General features: G+C 46.1%; 1 protein-coding gene across 2 annotated transcripts in view; it reads right to left on the minus strand.

Annotated features, from left to right (window-relative positions):
- Eml4 (EMAP like 4) overlaps positions 1 to 23,572 on the minus strand; it is a 133,846-nt gene extending 110,274 nt beyond the window's left edge. For both annotated transcript variants that reach the window (XM_045137313.1, XM_045137312.1), the window contains exon 1: positions 23,458 to 23,572. In XM_045137313.1, coding sequence (XP_044993248.1) covers positions 23,458 to 23,482 — 25 coding nt within the window. In that variant the 5' untranslated portion in view covers positions 23,483 to 23,572. The remainder of the gene's footprint in view (positions 1 to 23,457) is intronic.
- Positions 23,573 to 25,187: the final 1,615 nt, after the last annotated feature.

Here is a 25,187-nt window from a genome sequence, read left to right on the forward strand (position 1 = left end):
TGGCTGGAGGCCCTGGTGTGCCCATTCTCTCTCTCTCAAATAAATAAATAGTTAAAAAAACAATGCTGGGTAGAAAAATGATAGGGTGGGACAGCTGAAGTTCTGCTCCAGTCACTGCAGAGAAGACACCCTTGCCATGCTCCACATGTGCATGCACAGTACACACAATGTACACATGCAATGTACACACACACACACACACACACACACAAAACCCACAAGCAAAAACAGAAGAAACGCCAGGTATGGCAGCACATGCTTTAAATTCCCGCGGTGATAGGAGGATTGCTCATAGTTCACGACCAGGATACAGAGTGAGTTTCAGGTTAGCCTGGGCTGGAGTAAGACTCTGTTTCAAAAGCAAACATACCAAGTATACTGTGGGAGTGAAGAGAGAAGAAACATAAACCCAAAGACAAGACAGGCCAGTGTGGGGCGGACATGACTGGCGAGTGGAGGGGCTGCAGGAGCCAGAATCGGGAGGCGGCCTGGGACTGAAGCAGTCAGAGGAAGAAGAGGTGCTGATGCGCTGCACAGGCGGGGGTTAGCAAGAGAAATGAAGCTGCTACACAATGAAATGAGCCTTGTAAGAAGAAACAAGCTAGCAAGACAAAGGTGCTGCAAGGATGGCTTAGCGCTTAAGGCATTTGCCTGCAAAGAAAAAGGACCCAGGTCCGATTCCCCAGGACCCGCGTCAGAGAGGTGCACAAGGAGGGGAGGTGCCCGCATCTGGAGTTCGTTTGCAATGGCTGGAGGCCCTGTCACACACACACTCTCCCTCTTTCTCTGTCAAATAAATAAATAAAAATAAAATATTTTTTAAAAAGAAAAAGGTTACTGGGAGAATCCATAAGATTCAAAACAGGAAATATGGGCTGGAGAGATGGCTCAGTGGTTACAGAGCTTGCCTATGAAGCCTAAGGACCCAGGTTCAATTCTCCAGGTCTCATGTAAGCCAGATACACAAGGTGGCACATGTGTCTAGAGTTCGTTTGCAGTGGCTGGAGGCCCTGGTGTGCCCATTGTCTCTCTTTCTCTCACTCCCTGTGTCTCTGTCTCAAATAAAAATAAATTTTAAAAAAATTTAAAAAACAACAGGAAATATAGAATGAGGGTAGCAAGGTAATTTGCAGCTAGGGGTAGGACAATTTAACCTAGCAATTATTTTTATTTTTACTCATTAATTATTTGCAGAGAGAGAATGGATGAATGAATATGGCTGTGTCAGGGCCTCTTGCTACTGGAAATGAACTCCAGACACATGTATCACTTTGTGCACTTGGCCTTAAGCAGGTTACTGGGGCATCAAATCTGTGATCTCAGCCTTTACAGGCAAGGGCCTTTAACTACTGAACCATCAGCCCACCACCCTAGCAATTTAAAATGAGTGAGAGGTCTTAAAACTGGGAAATCACAATCACGGTATGTTAAAAGAACAGTGGCCCTAGGGAGCTTAGCGGAAGAGGGGAGGTCAAACGCCGAGATCAGATACTGGAACACCGCTTACAGTGTGCCAGGACCCATGCACCGTATCAACACCGCCTGAGGACAGTCACACCCCGAAAAGTTTCACCCAAAACAAAACAACAAAAAGCAGAAAGAAAAACCCTGACCTCACTGTATAGGAGGATACCAATAAACGGACCCTCTCAGTGCGGCAAACAGCCCGAATTGCAACTGCTCTAAGTACCAAAGTAGGTGTTAAAATCCGGAAAGAGATCCACAAAGTGGAAAAGGTGACCTCATCCTGGTCCCACAGCCCACTGTTTGCCTCTACCACCACTGCCACCCACAAGCAGCTGTTTGTCCCAAGACCTTTGCAGCAGCGCAGGAACTCCTCAGTAATTGGATAGGGTCCTGAATCCAAAATGATAAACAGGGTCCTATAGTAGGTGATCTGAAATAAGATTTCACTGAAATATGGACAAATTCTTCCATTAAAAATATTTTTTAGGGCTGGAGAGATGGCTTAGCGGTTAAGCACATGCCTGTGAGGCCTAAGGACCCCGGTTTGAGACTCAACTCCCCAGGACCCACGTTAGCCAGATGCACATGGGGGTGCACGTGTCTGAAGTTCAGTGGCTAGAGGCCCTGACACGCCCATTCTCTCTCTCTCTCTCTACCTGTCTCTTTCTCTCTCTGTATCTGTTGCTGTCAAATAAATAAATAAAAATAAACAAAAATTTTTAAAAATATATTTTTTAGAGGCTGGAGAGATGGCTTAGAGGTTAAGACGCTTGCCTATGAAACTTAAGGACTACCAAATTCAATTCCCCAGTACCCACGTAAGCCAGATGCACAGGATGGTGCATGCATCTGGAGTTCTTTTGCAGTGGCTAGAGACCCTGGCATGCCCATTCTCTCTCTCTCTCTCTCTCTCTCTTTCCATCCATCCATCTGCCTGACTCTCAAATAAATATATTTTATTTAAAAAAAAAACTGGGCTGAAAAAGATGACTTAGCAGTTAAGGTGTTTGCCTGCAAAGCCAAAGGACCCACGTGAGCAAGATGCACAAGGTGGCACACGCATCTGGAGTTCATTTGCAGTGACTGGATGCCCTGGCTCGCCCATTCTCTCCCTCTCTGCCTCCGTCTTTCCCTCTTATATAAACAAAAAAAATTAACAAAAATATTTTTCAGTTACTTAAAAAGTGTATATTTCGCCAGGCATGGTGGTACCCTTTTAATCCCAGTACTTATGAGACATGCATGAAGATCACTCTGAGCTCGAGACCAGCCTGAGACTACAAAGTGCATTCCAGCTCAGCCTGGGCTAAACTGAGACTCTACCTCAAGAAATCCAAAAAGGGGGATGAAGAGCTGGCTCAGCAGTTGAGGTCTTGCTGCCTGCAGAGCCTAACAACCCAGGTTCAATTTCCCAGTAACCTCATAAAGCCAGATGCGCAAGGTGGTGCACGCATCTGGAGTTCATTTCTAGGGGCTAGACGTCCTGGTGCGCCCATTCATATTCACTCTCTCATGTTATCTCTCTCCTTACAAAGAAGTGTTTATTTTTGTCTCGAGATAGGGTCTCACTCCAGCTCAGGCTGTCCTGGAACTCTCTCTCTAACTCCAGGCTGCTGTCGAAGTCACAGTGATCCTCCTACCTTTGCCTCCCCAGGGCTGGGATTAAAGGTGTGCGCCACCACACCCAGCTAGTTTCTTTTTTTTTTAATATTTTTTGTTCATTTTTTTTTTAATTTATTTATTTGAGAGCTTACAGACACAGAGAGAAAGACACATAGAGGGAGAGAGAGAGAATGGGCGCGCCAGGGCTTCCAGCCTCTGAAAACGAACTACAGATGCGTGCGCCCCCTTGTGCATCTGGGTAACATGGGACCTGGGGAACCGAGCCTCGAACCGGGGTCCTTAGACTTCACAGGCAAGCGCTTAACCGCTAAGCCATCTCTCCAGCCCTAGTTTCTTTTTTAAATCAAAAGACTCCAATATATAAAAGGAAATAGAAAGGTAGTCTATCTAACAATAAGGGCTTAAATATAAATGATAAAGCTGAAAATGTAAAGAATACTAGTAAATATTCCAGAAACATACTAAAATTAAATACTAAGCTACATAAAAAAGGGCTGGGGATGGCTCCTGGGTTGAGTGCTTTCCTGCTCAAGCCTGAGGGCCTGAGCTTCTCCAGAACCCAGGGAGCAGCTGGGTGTGGCCATGGAGGCCTGTGGCCCTCGCCCTTGGAAAGAGAAGGCAAGGCCAGGGACCTGCTTGGGCTCCGGCAAAGCCGCGAGCGGACGCGGTAGAGACCCCAACTCCAACAGGAAGTGGCAGAAGAGCAACGGAGCAGGATGCCTTCGGCTCTGGCCGCTGCAGGCAAAACTGTGGACGCCGAAGGGCACACACGACACACGTGGCAGACACGACACACGTGGCAGACACCACACACGTGAGGGAAAAAACACGAGTAAGTCAGTCAACACCACAGCTATCACTGCTCCTCGTTTTGTGTGCGAAGGGATCTCACTACGCGGCTCAGGTCAGTCTTCAACTCCTGTGCTCCAGTTCTCCCAGCAGCTGGAAGTACAGACACAAGCCACTCAGCCTAGCTATTACTATGTTTTAAGAACCCGTTCTGCAGCATGGTACTGGCACAAAAAAGCAGACATGTAGATCAAGGGAACAGAATAGAGGACCCAGATGTAAGTCCGGATAGCTATAGTCACCTCATATTCGATAAAAATGGCAAAAATACTCATTGGAGAAAAGACGGCCTCTTCAGCAAATGGTGCTGGGAAAACTGGATATGTATCTGTAGAAGGATGAAAATAGATTCTTCTCTCTCTCTCCATGCACAAGAATTAAGTTCAAATGGATTAAAGACCTTAACACCAGACCTGAAACTCAGAAACTGCTAGAGGAAAAAGTAGGGGAAATCCTTCAACATATTGGTCTTGGCAAAGACTTTCTGAATATAACCCCAATTGCTCAGGCAATAAAACCACAAATTAAAGGCTGGGACCTCATGAAATTACAAAGATTTTATATGACAAAGGACAGTGTGAATAAAATTAAGAGGCAACCTACAAAATGGGAGAAAATCTGTTAAGAGGATTAATATCTAGGATATACAAAGAACTCAAAAAATTCAATAATAAGAAATCAAACAAGCCAACTAAAAAATGGGCTATGGAACTAAATAGAGAGTTGTCAAAAGAAGAAATACGGATGGCATATAAGCATCTGAAAAAACGTTCTACATCCCTAATCATCAGGGAAATACAGATTAAAACTACATTGAAATTCCATCTCACTCCTGTCAGATTGGCTACCATTATGAAAACAAATCACCATAAATGCTGGCGAGGATGTGGAAAAAGAGGAACCCTTCTACAAATGTTGGTGGGAATGCAATCTGGTCCAGCCATTGTGGAAATCAGTGTGGAGGTTCCTAAGACAGATAAAAATAGATCTATCATATGACCCAACTATAGCACTCCTAGGCATATATCCTAAGGACTCATCCCATTTCCTTAGAAGCACATGCTCAACCATGTTTATTGTTGCTCAATTCATAATGGCTGGGAAATGGAACCACCAGCCTAGATGTCCCTCAACTGATGAGTGGATAACGAAGATATGACACATTTAAACAATGGAGTTCTACTCAGCAGTAAAGAAAAATGAAGTTATGAAATCTGCAGGAAAATGGATGGATCTCGAAAGGATTATACTAAGTGAGGTAACCCAGGCTTAGAAAGCCAAGCATCACATGTTCTCTCTCATATGTGGATCCTAGCTATAGATGATTGGACTTCTGTGTGAGCAGGAAGAAAACTCAGTAGCAAAGGCCAGTAAGCTAGAAAAGCGATATAAAGGGAAGAGAAAGGAAGGGAGGGAGGGTATTAATAAGATGGCCCATTCTCACTCTCTTTCTCTCTCTCTCAAAGAAAGAAAGAAAAACCAAATGAAAAAATAAAAAGAAAATCTTTAACCCAAAGTTAGGCCAGGTACGTTTCTGGTTTTGGAGTTTTCAATTTTTGGAATATCTGCATTGATGTCCAACGGAGCATTTCTAATCTAAAACTCCCAAATGCTCCCACAGTTTTGATTTTGGAGCAGTTCACATTTTTGGGCAGGCATCAGCATCTCGGAATGAGATCTGAGATAACAGGTTCCATTTCACTCCACCTACGGAACTGACGGTAAGCTTAAGGGTATGTTTCAGTCTGAAATTAAGATTTCTCTGGGTTCTTTAGAAGGTTATCACAAAGCCAGGCATGGTGGCATACGTCTTTAATCCCAGCAGTAGATAGAAGTAGGATAATTACTGTGAGTTCAAGACCATCCTGAGACTACATAGTGAATTCCAGGTCAGCCTGGGCTAGAGCGAGACCCTACCTGGAGGGAAGAATGGAGGGAAAGAGGAAGGGAACAAGGAAGGAAGTTAATTTACACAAAATATCAGTATTTTGAAATCCTGAAATTCAAATCCCTCCCTCTTCCTCTCCCTGATGTCCCTGTGTAGCCAGGCTGGCTTCCTGCCTCAGCCACTCCATGCTGGGATTACAGCCAGGTACCACCACACTGGGCAGTGTCCACTACAGGTCTCGATTCATGCTCGAAGACAAAGACAGAAAACATAGAAAACGACTGCTGATGACAGGTGACACAGAGAGGACAGAAGCCGATGAAATCCCTGCCTCGGCGTGATAGAGAAGGGCGCAGCGGGTGACGGCCCGCTGCAGGATGCGCTGCCTGTACAACCCCCGTCACGTTCTCAGGGGTCTAGGGAGCGGGAATGAGAAGAATGCTCCTCTGAGCTTTTTCCATTAGCTATGAGGGCCACTGTGACCTGGCCTCTATTTTTCTGCTTAAACAAAGATGTGAATTTAAAAGAAAAGGCTCGATGAGAGAGGCGTAAGGTAACCATCCAGGTTCCCAAACCCTTCTGTATACTTCACTACAACAATTCTTATTATTGTATTATAAAAGTCTGCATTATAAACTCATGCGGATTTTGTTTATAGCTGGAAGAGTGCTAAGCACATTCCCAGCATTCAATAAATATTTCCTGACTAAATATTGCCGGAATCCCCCACAGCATTAGAAGCCTCATGGGATCAGTGGTTCTGAGTGCCTCACTCACCAGACTTCCACCGCACTTGGTGCAGGATGAGATCTTCAGACACTAATAAAAACCCACACACTGAATGCACGTAGAACTAGGAATCTCAAGGTAAGTAAGACTGAAGCCCATGACCTTGCCCTACTAAAACATACATTAATGAAGAGGATAAGGGGTTTGAAAGAATGCATATTAAATGCCATTCACAAATATTCACTATTAAAATTTTCAAAACAAAACTTATCTTTCAGGCTGGAGAAATGGCTTAGCGGTTAAGGCACTTGCCTATGAAGCCTAAGGACCCATGTTCAACTCTCCGGGTCCCATGGAAGCCAAGGTGCACAGTGACGCAAGCGCCCAAGGCCACACATGCACACGGGGCACACGCACCTGGAGATCGACTGCAGTGGCTGGAGGCCCTGGCAGGCCAATGATCTCTCTCACCCTCACATTAAAAAAACAAAACAAAACACTTATCTTTCTACCTGGGTACAGTTGTATATACCTTTATTCCCAGCACTCAGGAACTCAGGAAGCTAAAGTAGAAAGACTGCTGTGAGCTGGAGATCAGCCTGGAGCTACAGAGTGAGTTCCTGGTCACCCAGAGCTAGAGAGAGACTCTGACTTGAAAACAAAATTTTTTTTTTTTTTTTTTTTTTTCGAGGTAGGGTTTCACTCTAGCTCAGGCTGACCTGGAACTCACTATGTAATCTCAGGGTGGCCTCGAACTCACTGTGATCCTACTACCTCTGCCTCCCAACTGCTGGGATTAAAGGCGTGCACCACCACGCCCGGCTCCAAAATATCTTTCCAATCATCCATTCTAAACTTTGTTCCTCAATATCTTAAATAGTAAGTACTTAAACAAATAACTTAATCCTAAAAATTGAAGTCTCTGCTTGTGTCATTAGCATGCATCTATACCAATAATAACTGAAGATGAGGGCTGCAGAGATGGCTTAGTGGTTAAAGCGCTTGCCTGCAAAGGCAAAGGACCCAGGTATGAGTCCCCAGGACCCATGTAAGCCAGATACACAAGGTGGCACATGCGTCTGGAGTTTATTTAGAGTGGCTAACGGCCCTGGTACACCCATTCTCTCTATCTGCCTCTTTCTTTCTCTCAAATAAATAAAATAAAATAAAAATATTTTAAAGATTAAAAACATAAAAAATAAAATGAAGTTGGACATGGCGCACACCTTCAATCCCAGCACTTGGAAGGCAGAAGGAGGAGGATTGCTGTGAGTTTGAGGTCAGCCTCAGAATGCACAGTGACTTCCAGGTCAGCCTAGACTACAGTGAGACCCTACCTTAAAAAGACAAAAACAAAGGGTAACATGAATGCCAAAAACTACTAATATCATTCAAAACTGTATCCCAACAAAACTGAAAACAAACTTCCCACTCACTCATCACCAGATGTATGACACTTTTCTGAAACAAATGGCTCACTGAAAAATGCAAATAAATTCTGTCATTTACTTTGAAATATCACTTAGAACATTACATTATGATAGCCACTTCAAACCAGCATGCAAAAACAATGATTTAAGGAAATGTTGGATGTTAATACTGAATAGCTCTATTTCACAGCAGGAAATAAAAGGAAAATCATGTTCTCTGGGAAAGAGAAATGCATTGCTAAGGAGTATGACAAATATAAGTCAGCATAATTGACTGTAATACATCAACATCTCACTTATATAAAGATTTATCTGGGGATGGAAAGATTGCTCAGTAGTTAAGGCACTTGCCAGTTAAAGCCTAAAGACCTGGGTTTGATTACCCAGTATCTAAGTAAAGCCAGATGCAAAAGGTGGTCATGCGTCTAGAATTCATTTGTACCAGCTAGAGGCCCTGGTGCACCCATTCTTTCCTTCCCCTCCCTCACCGCCAGGCATGATGGTGCACAGCTTTGACCCCAGCACTCAGAAGGCTGAGGGAGGTAAGAGGATTGCTCTGAGTTTGAGGCCACCCTGAGACTACATAGTGAATTCCAGGTTAGCCTGGACTAGAGTGAGACCTTACCTGAAAAAACAAAAAAAGAGAAAAAAAAGAGAAAAGGCTGGGCATGGTGGCGCACACCTTTAATCCCAGCACTTGGGAGGCACGCGTAGGAGAATCAACGTGAGTTTGAGGCCACCCTGAGACTACATAGTGAATTCCAGGCCAGCCTGGGCTACAGGAAGACTCTACCTCGAAAAAAAGAAAGAAAAGAATACGACTGTATCTCTGTATTTGGGGTAAGAGTAAGGACGTAAGGCAGGCCTGTCCCAGCATAAGCAGCAACCTCCTGAGGAGGAGGATCTGGACACAAGCGGAGACGCCGTGGCAGTGCGCGCACAGGAAAGCCCCTGCAGCTGGCGGTCTGCAGCCGGGAGAAGAGACTTCAGGAGAAAGCAAGCCTGCCAAGACCCTGATCTTCCATCTCTAGTTTCCAGAACTGTGAAAAAGAAAAATTTCTGATAAGCCACCCACTGTGAGGTAGTATATTGTGGTAGCTCCAACAGACTAAAATACAAGTGAACAAGAGTGGAGAAATCAGCCAGGTATGGTGGTGCACGCCTTTAATCCCAGCACCAGGAGGCAGAGGTAGGAGGATCACTGCGAGCTCAAGGTCACCCTGAGACGACATAGTAGATTCCAGGTCAACCTGGACTACAGCAAGACCCTACCTCAAAACACCAAACAAATAAACAACAACAACAACAAAAAAATGGAGAAATCATAGAAAATGAAATAATGGTATCATTTGGCAAGAGGGCTAGTTTTTGTTCATTAAAGCTGCTTAGCAACTTTTTCAATTTAAAAAACAGCTGGGTCAGGCGTGGAGACGCACACCTTTTATCCCAGCTCTTGGGAGGCAGAGGTAGGAGGATGGCTGTGAGACCCTACTTCAAAAACACAAACAACAACAACAAAAAAAAGCAAATCCTAGCACCCAGGAGTCAGAGGTGGGAGGATCACTGTGAGTTTGAGGCCAGCCTAGAACTACATAGAGAATTCCAGGTCAGCCTGGGCTACAGTGAAACCCTAACCTTGGAAAAACCAAAAAACGGGGCTGGAAAGATGGCTTAGCAGTTAAGATGCTTGCCCACCAAGCCCTACGTTCAATTACTCACGTAAGCCAGATGCAAAAGGTGGCACCTGAAGATGGAGTTCATTTGCAGCAGCTAGAGACCCTGGCACACCCGTTCTTTCTCTCTCTCTCAAATAATTAAAAAAAGAAAAATCAAAATATAAAAAAAAAGTATCAATAAACAATAAGAGGGGCTGGAGAGATGGCTTAGTGGTTAAACACTTGCCTGTGAAGCCTAAGGATCCTGGTTGGAGGCTTGATTCTCCAGGACCTACGTTAGCCAGATGCACAAGGGGGCGCACGCGTCTGGAGTTCATTTGCAGTGGCTGGAAGCCCTGGCGTGCCCATTCTCTCTCTGCCTCTTTCTAGTACTGTTACTCTCAAATAAATAAAAATGAAGAAAAAAATTTAAAAAAAATAATAAAATAAGCAATAAAAAAGTAACTTAAAAGGAACTTCTAAGTGTGTACTATATGTTTAAGCACTTTGATTGCTATTGCCACTTCTGGTTAAGAACCTTCTTTTATCAACGCTGGGAGGACTGAGAGTCATCAAAATGACAAGAAGGCCTAGGGCCTCAGCCGGGACAACTCACCTCTATCCCACCCACCAGGGCTCAGGAACAGGAAGAACGTGAGTGCTACTTGCCAGAGAAACGTCTCTACGGAGATGGCAGCAGACACTGAGGAGACTCAGAACTCTAAAGGGGCTGGGGGAGAAGGCTCAGCAGATGAAGGTGCTCACCTGCACCCTGAAGGCCCAGGTTCAATTCTTCAACACCCAAGTAAAGCCAAACGCACAAGGTAGCGCCTGCTTCTGGAATGTAACTGCAGCTCCCATCTCCTCCCTTTCTCTCTCCCCTCTCCCCCAACTCTATTCACAAATGTGTGTGTGTGTGTGTGTGTGTGTGTGTGTGTGTGTGTGTGTTTTAAACCAACAGAGCAGAAACCAAGAGGCTGTCAACAGCTCAACAATGAAGGAGAGTTCTACTACACCCATCAAGGCTCAGGCACACTGGAAGCGAGGGCCAAAGGGGGTGTAAGCATACATACCATGGGGTCTCTGTCCTCCGGACAAAAACCAACCAATGCATTCATGACCCCACAGGGAATACTGATACAAGGCCAGCACGGTTCTCGGCCCATCACCATTTTGACATGGAGGACGAAAGGAACTAGACAACAGAACACAGGAAGGACTACCTGGAAAGAAGAGGGTCCTCAGGAGGTAGGGGGTAGGGGAGAGGGGGCCGAAAAAAAAAAAAAAAGCACAAAAGGACAAGAACATGATCAAATTAATGCATGACCACATATTCAAGTTCTCAATTTAAAAAAAAATGAACTAGCCGGGGTTGGATGGTGTATACCTTTAATCACAGGCTGAAGCAGGACAATCAGTGTGAGTCAGAAGCTAGCGTGAGGGCTACAGGGTGAGTTCCAGGTCCACCTGGCTACAGTGAGACCCTACTTCTAAAACAAGCAAAATAAATAAATAAATATACACATGAATACAGATATATGTGCGTGTATATATGTGTATACAAACACACACACACACACACACACACACACAGACAGAGAGATGGGGAGAAAGCAATGGCACAAACAGCTCAACTTTGTGATATTTCTAAATAAGAACTATGGCTTAAATCTACTCAGGAAGAAAACTCAAGTTCGGAACATTCTATAAAAACGTTTGTAATATACCAAAGTGTAAAGACACCAAAACCACACAGGCAGACTAAGGGCTCTGAAGGAGACTAAAGAGACACGCAACCTAGCACTACATGTTAATTGTGAGCAGAATCGGTGTGCTAAACTGAGGTTATACTGCTGGCAGAAACTAGAGGAGGAGACAGACCCTAGCACCGCATCCACATTGATGCCCAGCACTGTTGGCTGTGGCGTGTTATGCACAAGCTCCTTGCTCACCGGAAACAAACACTAAGGCCTGGGAGGGTGACAGAACATTAGCTCAGCAACTCAGCTTTCAAACCGTAGGAGCAACAGAGCGCGCATCTCCCTCCCGGCGAGGCCCAGGTGGCGAGCGTGTGTCTGGAGGGCAGCGAGGAAGTAAACGAAAACCTGCGTGTGCAGCAGGACGGAGGCCAGTGGGCCCGACACGCCCCTCGGGGGACACAGGCTATCGGGGCCGGGGAGCTGGCTCAGCGGTTACAGGTGCTTGCAAAGCCTCATGGCCTAGGTCCAATTCCCAGTACCCACATGAAGCCAGATGCACAAAATGGCACGGATATCAGGAGTTTTGTTTATAGTGGCTGGAAGCCCTGGCATGCCCATGTTCTCTACTTCTCTGTCTCTGAAATAATAAGTAAATAAATATTCTTAAATAATACAGACTATCTGGAATGCAAACTCATTTCATTTTTCAATTTAAAAACATCCCAAACTACTAAATAAAATTGCCCAAATTAAGCTGGGTGTAGTGGCACATCCTTTAATTCCAGCACCAGCACCAGAAGCAGAGATAGGAAGATGGCTGTGAGTTTGAGGCCACACTGAGAAGACAGTGAATTTCAGGTTAGCCTGCGCTACAGTGAGAACCTAACTCAAAAAACCAAAATAAGTCTGGATGTGGTGGCTCATGCTTTTAATCCCAGCATTTGGGAGGCAGAGATAAGAGGATCGTCATGAGTTCAAGGCCAGCCTGGCACTACATGGTGAATTCCAGGTCAGCCTGGGCTACAGAGAGAGACCCTACCTGGAAAAAAAAAATTAGAAGTCAAGTGTGGTGCCGCACACCTTTAATCCCAGCACTCGGAAGGCAGACGTAGGAGGACTGCAGAGAATTTGAGGACACCCTGCAGAGAATTTGAGGACACCCTGACACTACATAGTGAATTCCAGGTCAGTCTGGGCCAGAGTGAGACCCTACCTCGAAAAAACAAAAACAAACAAACCAACCAACCAACCAAATTAAATACTCAAGGCCAATTTTATTTTTGACAAGTTCACACATGCATGTAATACACATCCCATTACCATCTTTTTCAAATATTTATTTACAAGGAAGGAAAGAAGAGGAGGGGAAAGGGAAAGACTGTACATGCCAGGGCCTCCACGCCACTGCAAAGGAATTCCAGATACATGTGCCACTTTGTACATTTGGCTTTATGTGGGTACTGGGGAACTTAACCCGGGTCTTTAGGCTTCACAGGCAAGTGCCTTAATTGCTGAGCCATCTCTCCAGCCCCCTTATTACCCTCTTTATCCCTTTCCCCTCCCATTAAACACCTTCTTCCCAACTAATCCTCTCCCTACTTCTTTCTTACTTATGTTAACCACTGGGTTAGGTCAGAATTGCACGACACGCTAGGGAGTTACGTGACTGAATGCAGGCCACTAACCCGCGGCTACGCCACTAGAGAACGCGCGTCCTTGCGCCCCACAGCCAGCAGCTACTCTGAGCCATTTTATCTCGAGTGCTAACCCTGAGATTGTCTGAGACAGGACAGTTTCGTACCTTTAAAATACTGTCCTATGGAGTAAGATACAAAGTTCATTTTTCTAACTCTATATTGGAGGGTCTGGCCCTGCCTTACAAAACCTGCCAGCCCAGGTTTAATTCCCCAGCCACCCGCACATAAAGCCAGATGCAAAAAGTGGCACAAGCATATGGTGTTCATTGGCAGCAGCAAGAGACCCTGGCACGTGTGCACACACTGCAGAAAAGCTTTAAGAGCAACGGTACAAGAGCATACGGGTAGGGCTGGAGGGATGGCTTAGTGGTTAAGATGCCTGCTTACAAAATCAAAAGACCACGGTCCAATCCCCCCAGGACCCACGTAAGCCAGACGCACAAAGTGGCACATACGTTTAGAGTTTGTTTGCAGTGGCTAGAGGCCGTGCTGTGGCCATTCTCTCCCGCCACTTCTCACCCCCGCCCCCAGATAAACAATTTTTTAAAAAAGAGCACACACACAGCTCTTACGAAGCTCACCTACTAAAACTGTCCATTTTGGTGAGACCTTCTCTCCATAAAGCTGGGCACAGCATGCCGACAATCCTGGCACTCAGGACTGTAAGTGAAGAGGGTCACTGTGAGCGCAGTCACTCTGGCTACAACATGAGGAGACCTAGCCTCCAAAATAAGTAAATAAACCAAGCACAGCAGTTAAGTTATACATACCTGACCACCTTCCCCTAACCATGTAATGTCTTTCCTGACAATGATGATACTCTTAGGACCGGGGAGATGGCTCTTGCTTGCAAAGCCTAAGCACCCATGTTAAGACTGATTAACATTGGTTTACAGATTGAGACCGGAGCACACATACAGACACACATGTAAATAAACTTCTCAGAAGTGGGCTAGAGATGGCTCGGTGGTTAAAGGCATTTGCCTGCAAAGCCTGACAGCCTGGGTTCAATTCCTAATACCCATGTAAAGCCAGATGTACAAAGAGACACATGCGGAAAGTGTGGGGGGGGGGAATTACCATGGGATATTTTTTTATAATCATGGAAAATGTTAGTAAGATTTTTTAAAAAAGAGACACATGCATCTGGAGTTTGCAGTGGTAAGATGCCCTTGCATATCCATATTCATCCATTCATTCTCTGTCTTTCTCTCCTCTGTTTGCCAATAAGTAAATAAAATTATGTTTTTAAAATGTGCTGGAGAGGTGGCTCAGCACTTGCGCGTGCTTCCTGTGCAGGCACAAAGCCCTGCGGGCCCAAGACACCAGAGTTCATTTCTTCAGAACCCACACAAACCATTGGGTGAGACCACATGTGGGTGATACACTCTTGGGAGCAGAGACCCAATAATCTTCAAAGACTCTGAAACCAATGAAGAGACTCCAGGTCAAAAACAGGACTCTGGTGGAAGAGCAATGCAGCCCGACACCGGACATCCCACTCTGGCCTGTGGGAGTGTGCGCGATGCCACGGCACATATACACACACACTTTGCATTTAAAGAAAAATGCTCGGCAGGCCCAGTGGTACATAACTTTAATCTTGGCTCTCAGGAGGCTGAGGTAGGAGTATCACCATGAGTTCAAGAAGACCCTACTTCACAAATAACAAAACAGGGCTGGAGAGATGGCCCAGCGGTTAAAGTGCTTGCCAGCAAAGCTAACAACCCTGGTTCAATTCCCCAGACGCACAGTGTGGTTCATGGATCTAGTTTGTTTGCCACAGCTACGGGGCGTGACGTGACTATTCTCTCTCCATCCGCCTCTCTTCTATCTCCCTCTGCTCACAAATAAATAAAATTAAAAATAACATCTGGGCATGGTGGCACACGCCTTTAATCCCAGCACTCTGGAGGCAGAGGTAGGAGGATTGCTGTGAGTTCAAGGCCACCCTGAGACTTCGTAGTGAATTCCAGGTCAGCCTGGGCTAGAGTGAGACCCTACCTTGAAAACTAAAAATAAGTAGTAACAAAATGGGACTAGGGAGTTAGCTCAGCCTTGCAAAGCACGCCAGCCTGGATTTAATTCCCCAGTACTCATGTAAAGCCAGATGCACTCAACAGCTGTGCATGCATCTGTAGCTCATTTGCAATGACAAGTGGCCCTGGTGCACCCATACACACATACTCTCTGCTCTAATAATAATTTTTTGGGGGGAGGTTCAAGGTAGGGTCTCCTCTAGCCCAGGCTAACCTGGAACTCACTGTGTACTCTCAGGCTAGCCTCAAACTCAGTGATTCTCCTACTCCTGCTTCCTGAGTGCTGGGATTAAAGGCATGCAAGACCATGCCTGGCCTAAATTTTATTTTTTACAATACCTTTATACATAATTTAGGATAGATATCAACTTCAGTTTAACTGAGTACTGATCTCATTTTTTGTTTGTTTTTCGAGGTAGGGTCTTGCTCCAGCCCAGGCTGACTTGGAGTTTACTATGTAGTCGCAGGGTGGAGGCAAACTCATGATGATCCTCCTACCTAGGCCTCCTGAGTGCTAGGATTAAAGGCGTGCACCACCATGCCTTGCTTGCTGTAATACTTTTCTCTCATCTATCACATATATTCCAATTTCTTCCAGGGGAACTGATAATATTCCCGTTACAGTCAGCTTTGCGTTGCTGGCAGAAAACACCTGACCAACAGCAGCTTGTGGGAGGAAAGGGTTTACTATGGCTTTCAGATTCAGGGAAGCTCCATAATGGCAGGGGCAAACAGTGGCATGAGCAAACGGTGGACCAGCATAGGTAGACAAGAGTAGCAGGAGAGTGTGCCAAACACTGGCAAGGGGAAGCTGGCTGTAACATCCGCAGACCTGCTCCAACGGCACCCTGCCTCCAGCAAGGCTCAATTCCCACCAGTGAGGACGGAGTGCTCAGCGCACGTAAGCTTACCGGACACCTGCATCAAGCCACCACCATCCCTTGTTTGTTTTTCCCTCTAAAACATGACTTAGTAGTTGCCAAGTTTCTTTAGTCTCCTGTAATCTGGACCACTTCCACAGAGGTGTCTATAGTTAATATGACAAAAGTAAGAGGTTTCCCATTCGGAGTCCAAAGTTTCTTCCTGATTGGATTCAGACTACACATTCGTACCAAGAAAACAACCTCAGTGACGTGTTCTTTCAAGGCGTCACATCCAGAGGCACACGGTTCACTTTTTATTTGGTCACGCACTCCGTGTTGCCTGACTTCATTGCTGTATACAACGATTATTTTTCCGCTTAGAACTAAAAAAGCAAACAATGAAGAGAAATTTAAGAGCAGGTACGAATCCAGCTCTTCATCAAATTCCCTTTTAGGTTTAGCATCTATTGATTCCTGTCTGAACTGTTATAGTTTCAACGATGGCATGAGCAGAGGGTGGACATCACCCCCTGGCCAACGTCAAATGGACAAGAGCAACAGGAAAGTGTGTGAAACACTGGCAAGGGGACAATGAGCATAACACCCACAAGCCCGCCCCCAACAACACACTCCCTCCAGGAGGAGTTAATTCCCAAATCTCCACCAGCTGGGAACTGGCATTCAGAACACCTAAGATTACAAGGGACATTTACAGGGGACACCTGAATCAAACCACCACATTCCACCCCTGGCCCCCATAAACTGATGACCATACATGGTGTAAAATGCAATGTATTCAGTCCAACTTTAAAAGTCCCCATAGTTTTTATCAATCCCAATGATGTTCATACATCCCCACAGTCCAAAGTCTTTTAACTGAACTGTAATACCAAAAACCCATAATGGCACAAAATAAACACTCACACTGCAAAAGATGGCATTGGGTCTCCACGCAGGCATCCAGCATACCTGCTTCACACAGCCCATGCCATTTCCAAAACATAAGACCGTGTTGTAAATTCAATGACTATCTCTTTCCTGCATTTCTTTTTTCTTTTTTTTTTTTCTTTTTTGGTTTTTTGAGGTTTCGTCTCACTATAGCCCAGGCTGACCTGGAATTCACTATGGAGTCTCAGGGTGGCCTCGAACTCATGGTAATCCTCCTACCTCTGCCTCCTGAGTGCTGGGTCTTTCCTGCATTTCTTATACTCTGTAATACCAGGTAGGGTGCCAATTTGTTAATCCAGGGGGGAATAAAGCAGACTTTGAAGTCACTCCTTGAGCACTCAGGACCCTACAAGAGTCTATATTCTTCCTGTTGCCCCAGTGCAGGTCAGCTGGCCCAATCTCAAAGGTTGTACTGTCTCATTGCAGCTAAACAGGCAGAAGTTTCAGCCCAAAGATTTCATTTCTGTGCCATATCCTTCTGCTCACACCAGTCCATTTCTAAGCAATGCACCCATGCACTTCTCAGGACACAGGCATAACAGCAAGTCTCTCACACAAACTGCTTCTAGCTCAGTCCAAGCAAAGCTCTTTCTCATCTTCATAAGCCAAACCTCATAGTCCATAGTTCTTACTGCCTTCATGTCTTTCAGCTCTGTCCAGAATAGTCCATCAAGCTGTACTTACAGCACTGCAAGGCATCTCTTAGGCCAAGGTTTCAAATTCTTCCACATCCCCCTTGAAAATCAGCTCCAAAAGGTCAAAGCCACAGTCAGGTGTCTAACAGCAATCCCATTCCTTGGTACCACTTTACTGTTGCAGTCAGGTTCACACTGCTGGTAGAAATCAACCAACCAGGAGTAGCTTGTGGGAAAAAGGGTTTATTTTGGGTTACAGGCTCGAGGGGGAAGCTCCATGATGGCAAGGGAAAATAATGACATGTGCAGAGAGTGGACATCACCCCCTGGTCAACATAAGGTGGACAATAGCAACAAGACAGAGTACCAAAGGGAAGGGGAAGCTGTCTATAATAGCCATAAGCCCGCCACCAACAATACACTGCCTCCAGGAAGCATTAATTCTGAAATCTCCATCAGCTTGGAACCTAGCATTCAGAACACCTAAGTTTATGGGGGACACCTGAATCAAACCATTACATGTAGTTAAGAAAAAATGCAAGGAATTATAACACTGTCCTGAGATTTCAAAGCTAAGTAACAAAATATTTTAAGTTTGAAAAAGTAATATATTATATAACTTCATTGTGACTTTTTTGTTTTGTTTTTCCAAGATAGGAGATTACCTGGAATTCATATGGTAGTCTCAATGTGGCTTGGAACTCACAGTTCTCCTACCTCTGCCTCCCAAGTGTTGGTATTAAAGGTGTGTACCACCACACCAGGCTACATTGTGACATTTATAAAATGGCCCATCACCTAACATGCTGGCTGGTCTATGATTTCAAAAACCAATGCATATAGCTTTAATTTCTATTAAATGTAAAGTGCACATAATTCAGAAGTTATTTTTACCTAAACTTTAGTCATCAACAACAGTCTGATTAGCATTTTTTTAATATGTATTTATTTATTTGTTCTAGAGAGAAAGAAAGGGGCAGATAGAGATAAAGAGAATGAGCACACCAGAGCCTCTAGCCACTGCAAATGAATTCCAGACGCATGCGCCCCCTTGTGCATCTGGCTTACATGTATCCTGGGGAATCAAACCATGGTCCTTAGGCTTCACAGGCAAACGCCTTAACTGCTAAGCCATTTCCCCAGCCCTGATTAGCACTTTTTATAAGCAGAGATTGAGTGCTTTAACGACACAATGATTCCAGAAAAGCTGACTAAGAAAAGTTAGTGATGAATCATTGTGAAAGGAAAAGCAGCTGGCTTATGGAGAAAGTGTTCAGACTTAGGTATTTTAGATTTAATGTTATTCATTAAAAATCACTGCAGGGCTGGAGAGATGGCTTAGCCTTAAGCGCTTGCCTGTGAAGCCTAAGGACCCTGGTTCAAGGCTAGATTCCCCAGGACCCACATTAGCCAGATGCACAAGGGGGCACATGCGTCTGGAGTTCGTTTGCAGTGGCTGGAGGCCCTGGCGTGCCCATTCTCTCTCACTCTCTCTCTGCCTCTTTCTCTGCCTGTCACTTTCAAATAAACAAACATAAAACAAACAAACAAACAAAATCATTGCAAAGCCTGCCATCCCAGGTTTGATTGCCCAGTACCCACACAAAGCCAGAAGCACAAAGTGGTGCATGGACCTTGGAATTTGCTTGAAGTGGCAGGAGGTCCTGGTGACTCCATACTCTTTCTCTCTGCTTCTCTCTCAAGTAGATAAATAAATAATATTTGGGGGCTGGAGAAGGTATAGAGGGTAAAGGCATTGCTTGCAAAGCTTGACCACCATGGGTTCACTTCCCTGGTACACAGGTAAAGCCAGGTGCATAAAGTGGTGCAAGCAACTGGAATCTGTTTGTAGTGGCATGAGGTCCTGGAGCACCCACACTGTATCACTCTCTCTCCCTCAAGTAAATAAATAGAATTTTTGTTGTTTTTTTGAGGTAAGTTCTTACCTTAGCCCAACCAGACCTGGAGTTCACTCTGTAGTTCCAAGTCATGGTGAACATCCTACCTCTGCCTCCCAAGTGCTGGGATTAAAGGCATCTTCCAGGGCATCAAGATGCCTCAAGTTTGCAATGCCAGTACTTGGAAGGCTGAGGCAGAAAACCTCTGCAAATCCAAGATCAGCCTGGACTACTTAGTAAGACCCTACCTCAAAATAAAAAAAAAAAAAGTTAAGACAAGAATAAAAATGTACCCAATCCCTATCTTACAAGTTATCAGAAAGTTATATTGAGTCTCCCTATTTTGCACATAGACCTGAAAATAGATACTGTGTAGACAAGCTGTATGTATGTATGTATACGCATACTGTGATTTGGAGGCAACACATCAAAATAACAAAAGGTGATGTAAAAAAAAAAGTTTCCAAAGTGCTGCCTTTTTAATTACCCTGATTTATGCACTCAAACATACCTGAGGGAAATTCCAGAGTACAAACACCTGCCAACCAAGCTGTCCAGGAGTTCATTAGCTAGTTGCCTGCTGCATAGATTAAAAAGATCCTTTATTTGCTTTTATGTAACACAAGAAGTATACAACTTCAAAGTGGCATTTGTAAAGTGGCCAGTTCCAAAAACCACCATTGTCACTAGGTATCTTAGAAAATGCACATAATACAGTGTTTTCCCTATCTAACCACTCAGACCAAAGGCACAATTAGAATTTTCAGTCCTTCCACTTTACAAAAGATGATTCACCACACACGATTCCCTTAAATAATCAGCTCTTCTAGAATCATTCTGTTGATAAAGCACTAAACTTTCCTGCTTATGAAAACGTCGCTTTTTCACAATCTCCCAAGAACTCACGCAAAAGGAGACAGACACACACACTTTCTCGGGAATAAAATGCTTCCAATAGTGATTACCCCAGAAGAACTTTACATGTTTTGAATTCTTGTTTCGTGTACACACACACACACACACACACACACACACAGTTTTAAGCATCTACTAGCGTACGAGTACTTGCCTTTGTATTAATGGCTCTCGTGATGAAATAAAGATCAATGTAACTCTAAGCTCCAGACTAATGAACCGCAGGGAGCAGAAACAAGCAATTTGGCAAAGGCGAATCAGGGCATCTCTTAAAGTCTACCAGTAAAGTATACCAGCCCTGCCCCTCCCCCACTCCCAACCCTTGAAGGTTTCAATTAAGATGGGGCCTAGTTTTACTCTCACAAGGAAGGGGACAGACAGAAAGAGAAAGCAGAGCTGCTCAAGAGCAGCTTCAGAACGCTGCCAGGAGCCATTTCCTTCCCTCAGGCGACACAGGTTCCTCTCTAGAGACAGACATCTCTCTCCAGTTCCTGATCAGCACCAAGTAAAAAGAACCGTCTTATCACCTATCACCCAAAAGGGGCCATCAAATGAATTAATTTTAAAAATCCAGTATTAGCCAAGTTTGTTGGTACACGCCTTTAATCCCAGTACTGGGAGGCAGAAATAGAAGGATCACTATGGGTTCGAGGCCAGCCTGGGACTACAGAGTGAGTTCCAGGTCAGCCTGAGCTAACATGAGACCCAACCTCGAAAACACAAAACAAAAAACAAATCCAACATTAAGGTCAACTTTAATGCTCTATAAAAATGAGATTTTTTTTTTAATTGTAACTTTTTCAGCCTGGAATTTCTCCTGAATTGGTTACAAAGAGATAAAGTTACTTAACGAGGCAGATACACTTTCAAAATAAACTTAAATGCTCCACTTAGTGAAAAAATACTTTCAAAACACTGCCTAAGAAGTTTCTGCAAGTCCTTTAGAATTCCTGAGAACCAGCACAAATAAGCAGGGACTTTAGAATACCAAGATTATTACAGCCACCAAGCCCTGAAAGATAGCTAATTGTTGCAAAGCATATGGTCACCACTTTAGTGGACATACAGAACAAATTCCCAAAATGAACTACTGAATAAACCCAGGCATGAAGCTAAAAAAGAACCAATGAAAAGTTGACGCCTCTCTAAAACGAGCCCAAGAGTGAAATAACTTCACTATGTAAGGAATTATAAGACATCTAAGGTTAGATAATGGACAACAGGTGCCTTTGGGGAGGAAAGAGTAACACTGAGTTGCTTCCTATTTTAGGATTTACATTCTCCAAGCATTCTACTAACATTGATTTTTTTTTTTTTCTTCCAGAGAATGGAGGGACCAAAATGATGGGTCTTCCTAGTTAAGTACAAGAATGAACCCACTGCTCTTCCACTTACTTTTTTTTTAACTTTAATTTTAATTTTTTAAATTTATTTCAGGGGGGAGGGGAGAGAGAGAATGGATGCACCAGGGCTTCTAACCACTGCAGATGAACTCCAGATGCCTGCGTCACCATGTGCATCTGGCTTACGTGGGTACTGGGGGAATCGAACCTAGGCCCTTAAGCTTCACAAGCAAGTGCCTTAACTGCTACACCATCTCTCCAGCCCCTACTTTAGATTTTTAAAATCCATAATCCCAACCTTGTGTGGACAGATTAAAATACGGCCAGATCGTTTACTGATCCATGATCCTTGTTAATCAACTAAACACTTATTATCAAGAAATACAAAAGAGGGGCTGTAGAGATGGCTTGGAGGTTAAGGAGCTTGCCTGCCAGGCCTAAGGACACAGGTTCAGTTCCCCAGTACCCACGAAAACTGGATGCACAAGGAGGCACATGCATCTGGAGTTCGTTTGCAGTGGCTAGAGGCCCTGGCACGTCTGTTCTCTTTCTGTCTCTCAAGTAAAATATTTTTTTAAAAAACCAAGTGGGTTTAAAAAAAGAAATACAAAAGAAAGGCATCTGAGAACGAACTACCTCTGCATAAAATACTCAAAACACAAATCAAATCCAGCAGCAGGTATCATATAACTGCCATATCAGCCAAAGCAAAACTTTCTCTCACCATAAAAGTTGAGCTCAATCTTTACAGTAACCAGATTCCACTGGCCTCGAAGAATAGTAATTCCAGACACAGGTTATAGTCAGTTACAAAACTTACCACGTATATTCGAGTCAAAGGTAACACTGAAACCTTACTTTAGCAAACTGAATAAAGGCTCCATCCCCTTGCTCCCCATTCCACAAAGACAACATATTCCAAAAATGGAAAATCCTTTCTCTATTTGAGGCCCCCTTTCCTATGGATTCATAGGGCTACTGGTTCTCTCCAGTATTCATGCTGATGGCCAATAAAAAAAAAAAAAAAAAACACTTATTTTTACTCTTAAAAGTCCCCAGTATAGACACACAGTTCTTTTCCTGTATTAAAGAAATGATGCTTGTGGGCTCCAGTGTCTTCCCCGCGATGTGGAGGCAGTGGAGGGAAAATTGTCCGTGAGTGAGGTGAATACTTAAAATAAAACACGTCTCCAAATTTAAGGTGAAGACTTCAGGAGGGGTGCCCTGTCCAGAAGTGGGGGGGGGGGGGTGGCCGGGGAGTGGGGGAGGGATAGGATTCCTACACTAAAAACAAGAAAACCCCTCTATGGAGAAAGATTGTCCCAATCCAGCAGAGCGCCTGGTCAAGCGGAGAGAAGAATGTAGCACCCCCAAAAGGAATCTGGATTTAAAGAAAGTGGGGGGGGTGCCCCAACCCTAGAGGGGGTCGGTGCGGGGTGGGGGGGGATGAGAACAGTGCCGAACATCTGTCTATGGGGTAGGGTAACGAAGTGCCAGCTATGGGGGGTGAGGTGCGAGGGGGACGGGGACCCCCACCTTTTGGAGGAGGGGCCCGCACAGGGAATGGAGGGGGGCTGCCGCTGTGGGAAGACCAGGGGGAGGGGGCGGTGGGCTGGCGGAGGGGCCCGGGTGCGGGGTGGAGGTGGAGGTGGGGAGGGGCGCCGGGGGGCCCCCGGGTGGACAGACCCAGCGGGGCCTGCGGCGTGGGAGGTCACCCGGGGGTGGGGTGGGGGGACTCCCCGCGGGCTGCGCGCGAGAGCGCGGCCGGCCGTACTCACCGAGGCTGCCCGCGAACCCGTCCATGTCTGCCGGGGCGGCGGGGGGATGGGGCGCGGGGCAGGGGGCGGCCGCCGAGGGGGAAGCGCCGGGCTCGGGGGCTCGCTCAGCGGGCCGGCGGGCACTTCATTCAGCGCGCCCGCGGGGCAGCCCGAGCCTCTCGTTCTCCACGCGCCGCCTCCGTCCGTCCGTCCGTCCGTCTGCGGGGAGCCCCCCCCCCCCCGCCACCCCCCGAGTCACCGAGACGCGGCCGCTCGGGACACCTTCCCCGTCAGGATGAGAGCCGCCGCGCCGCTCCGAGCCGCCCCGCCGCCGGCCCGGCCTCTCTGGTCTCTTTTTCTCTCTCTCTCGTCTCGCTCTTCTCTCCCAGGCTGCAGCCGCGAGCGCCGCGCCGCGCCCCGCCCCCTACGACCGCGCGCAGGCATGGCTCCGCCCCCCGCGCACGCCGCGCCCCGCCCCCGGCCGCCGCGCGCAGGCATGGCTCCGCCCCCCGCGCACGCCGCGCCCCGCCCCCGGCCGCCGCGCGCAGGCACAGCGCCGGCCCCTGCGCACGCCCCGCCCCCCGCGCACGTCGTCACGCTTCCGACTCCGCCCTCCCCCCACGTGACGCCGCGGAGGAGGAGGAGGAGGCGGGGCCTATTCTGGTGCTTGGTGCTGCTGCTGACTGCGCGTGCGCGGTAGGCCCCGGCTGCCCGCTGGGGTCCGGGACACGGGTTCCGGTGCCTGCTGTTCTCGGGGGTTAGTCTGCTGCTTAGGATAAATACTCAGGTGCAGCGTGGAAATTTCTTTGTGTGTGGTTTTTTTTTTTTTTTTTTTTTTTTTTTTTTTTGCTTTTTTGAGGTAGGGTTTGACTCTAGCTCAGGCCGACCTGGAAGTCACTCTGTAGTGTCAGGGTGGCCTCGAACTCACGGCGATCCTCCTACCGCTGCCAACCCAAGTGTTGGGGTTAAAGGTGTGCGTCACCACGCCAGGCTTTTTTTTTTTAGGCTTTTGTTTGTTTTTCAAGGTAGGATCTCACTCTAGCTCAGGCTGACCTGGAACTCGCTATGTATTCTCAGTGTGGCCTCTTATCTCACAGCCCTCCTGCTACGTCTGCCTCCCGGGTGTGCTCCACCAGGACTTGCAGCGTGGAATTCTTGCATTCAGCCCTCCCTCCCAGCCCCTCTTCCCCCCAAGCGTCTGGGGATTCCAGATCTGGAGTCCTACCCATGGAAAGGCAATGGTCATTCTACAAGGACCTTAAAAAGAGGCAAAACGGGGCTGAAGAGATGGCTTAGCCACTAAGGCGTTTGCCTGCAAAGCTAAAGGATCCCAGTTCGATTCTCCAGGACCCATGTAAGCCAGATGTACAAGGTGGCACATGCATCTGGAGTGTGTTTGCAGTGGCTGGAGGCCCTAGCGTGCCCATTCTCTGCCTTTCTCCATTTGCCTCTTTCTTTCTCTCTCAAATAAGTAAAATAAAAGAGGCAAAATGAAGGCTGCACCAGTTAAGGCACTTTCCCTGCAAAGCCAAAGGACCCTGGTTCAATTCCCCAGTACCCACGTAAGCCAGATGGGCTAGGTGGTGCATGCGTCCTCTGGAGTTCCTTTGCAGTGGCTGGAAGCCCTGGGACGCCCGTTCTCTTTCTCTGTGCCTCACTCTCTTAAATAAAATACCTTTTTTACAAAAAGAGGCAAATGAATGAGAGAAGCAGGCATTCCAATCACGGGAGTGCCCCTCTCTAGTTGGTGA

This window comes from Jaculus jaculus, chromosome 18 (genome assembly GCF_020740685.1).
Source record: "Jaculus jaculus isolate mJacJac1 chromosome 18, mJacJac1.mat.Y.cur, whole genome shotgun sequence".
NCBI classification, from domain to species: domain Eukaryota; kingdom Metazoa; phylum Chordata; class Mammalia; order Rodentia; family Dipodidae; genus Jaculus; species Jaculus jaculus.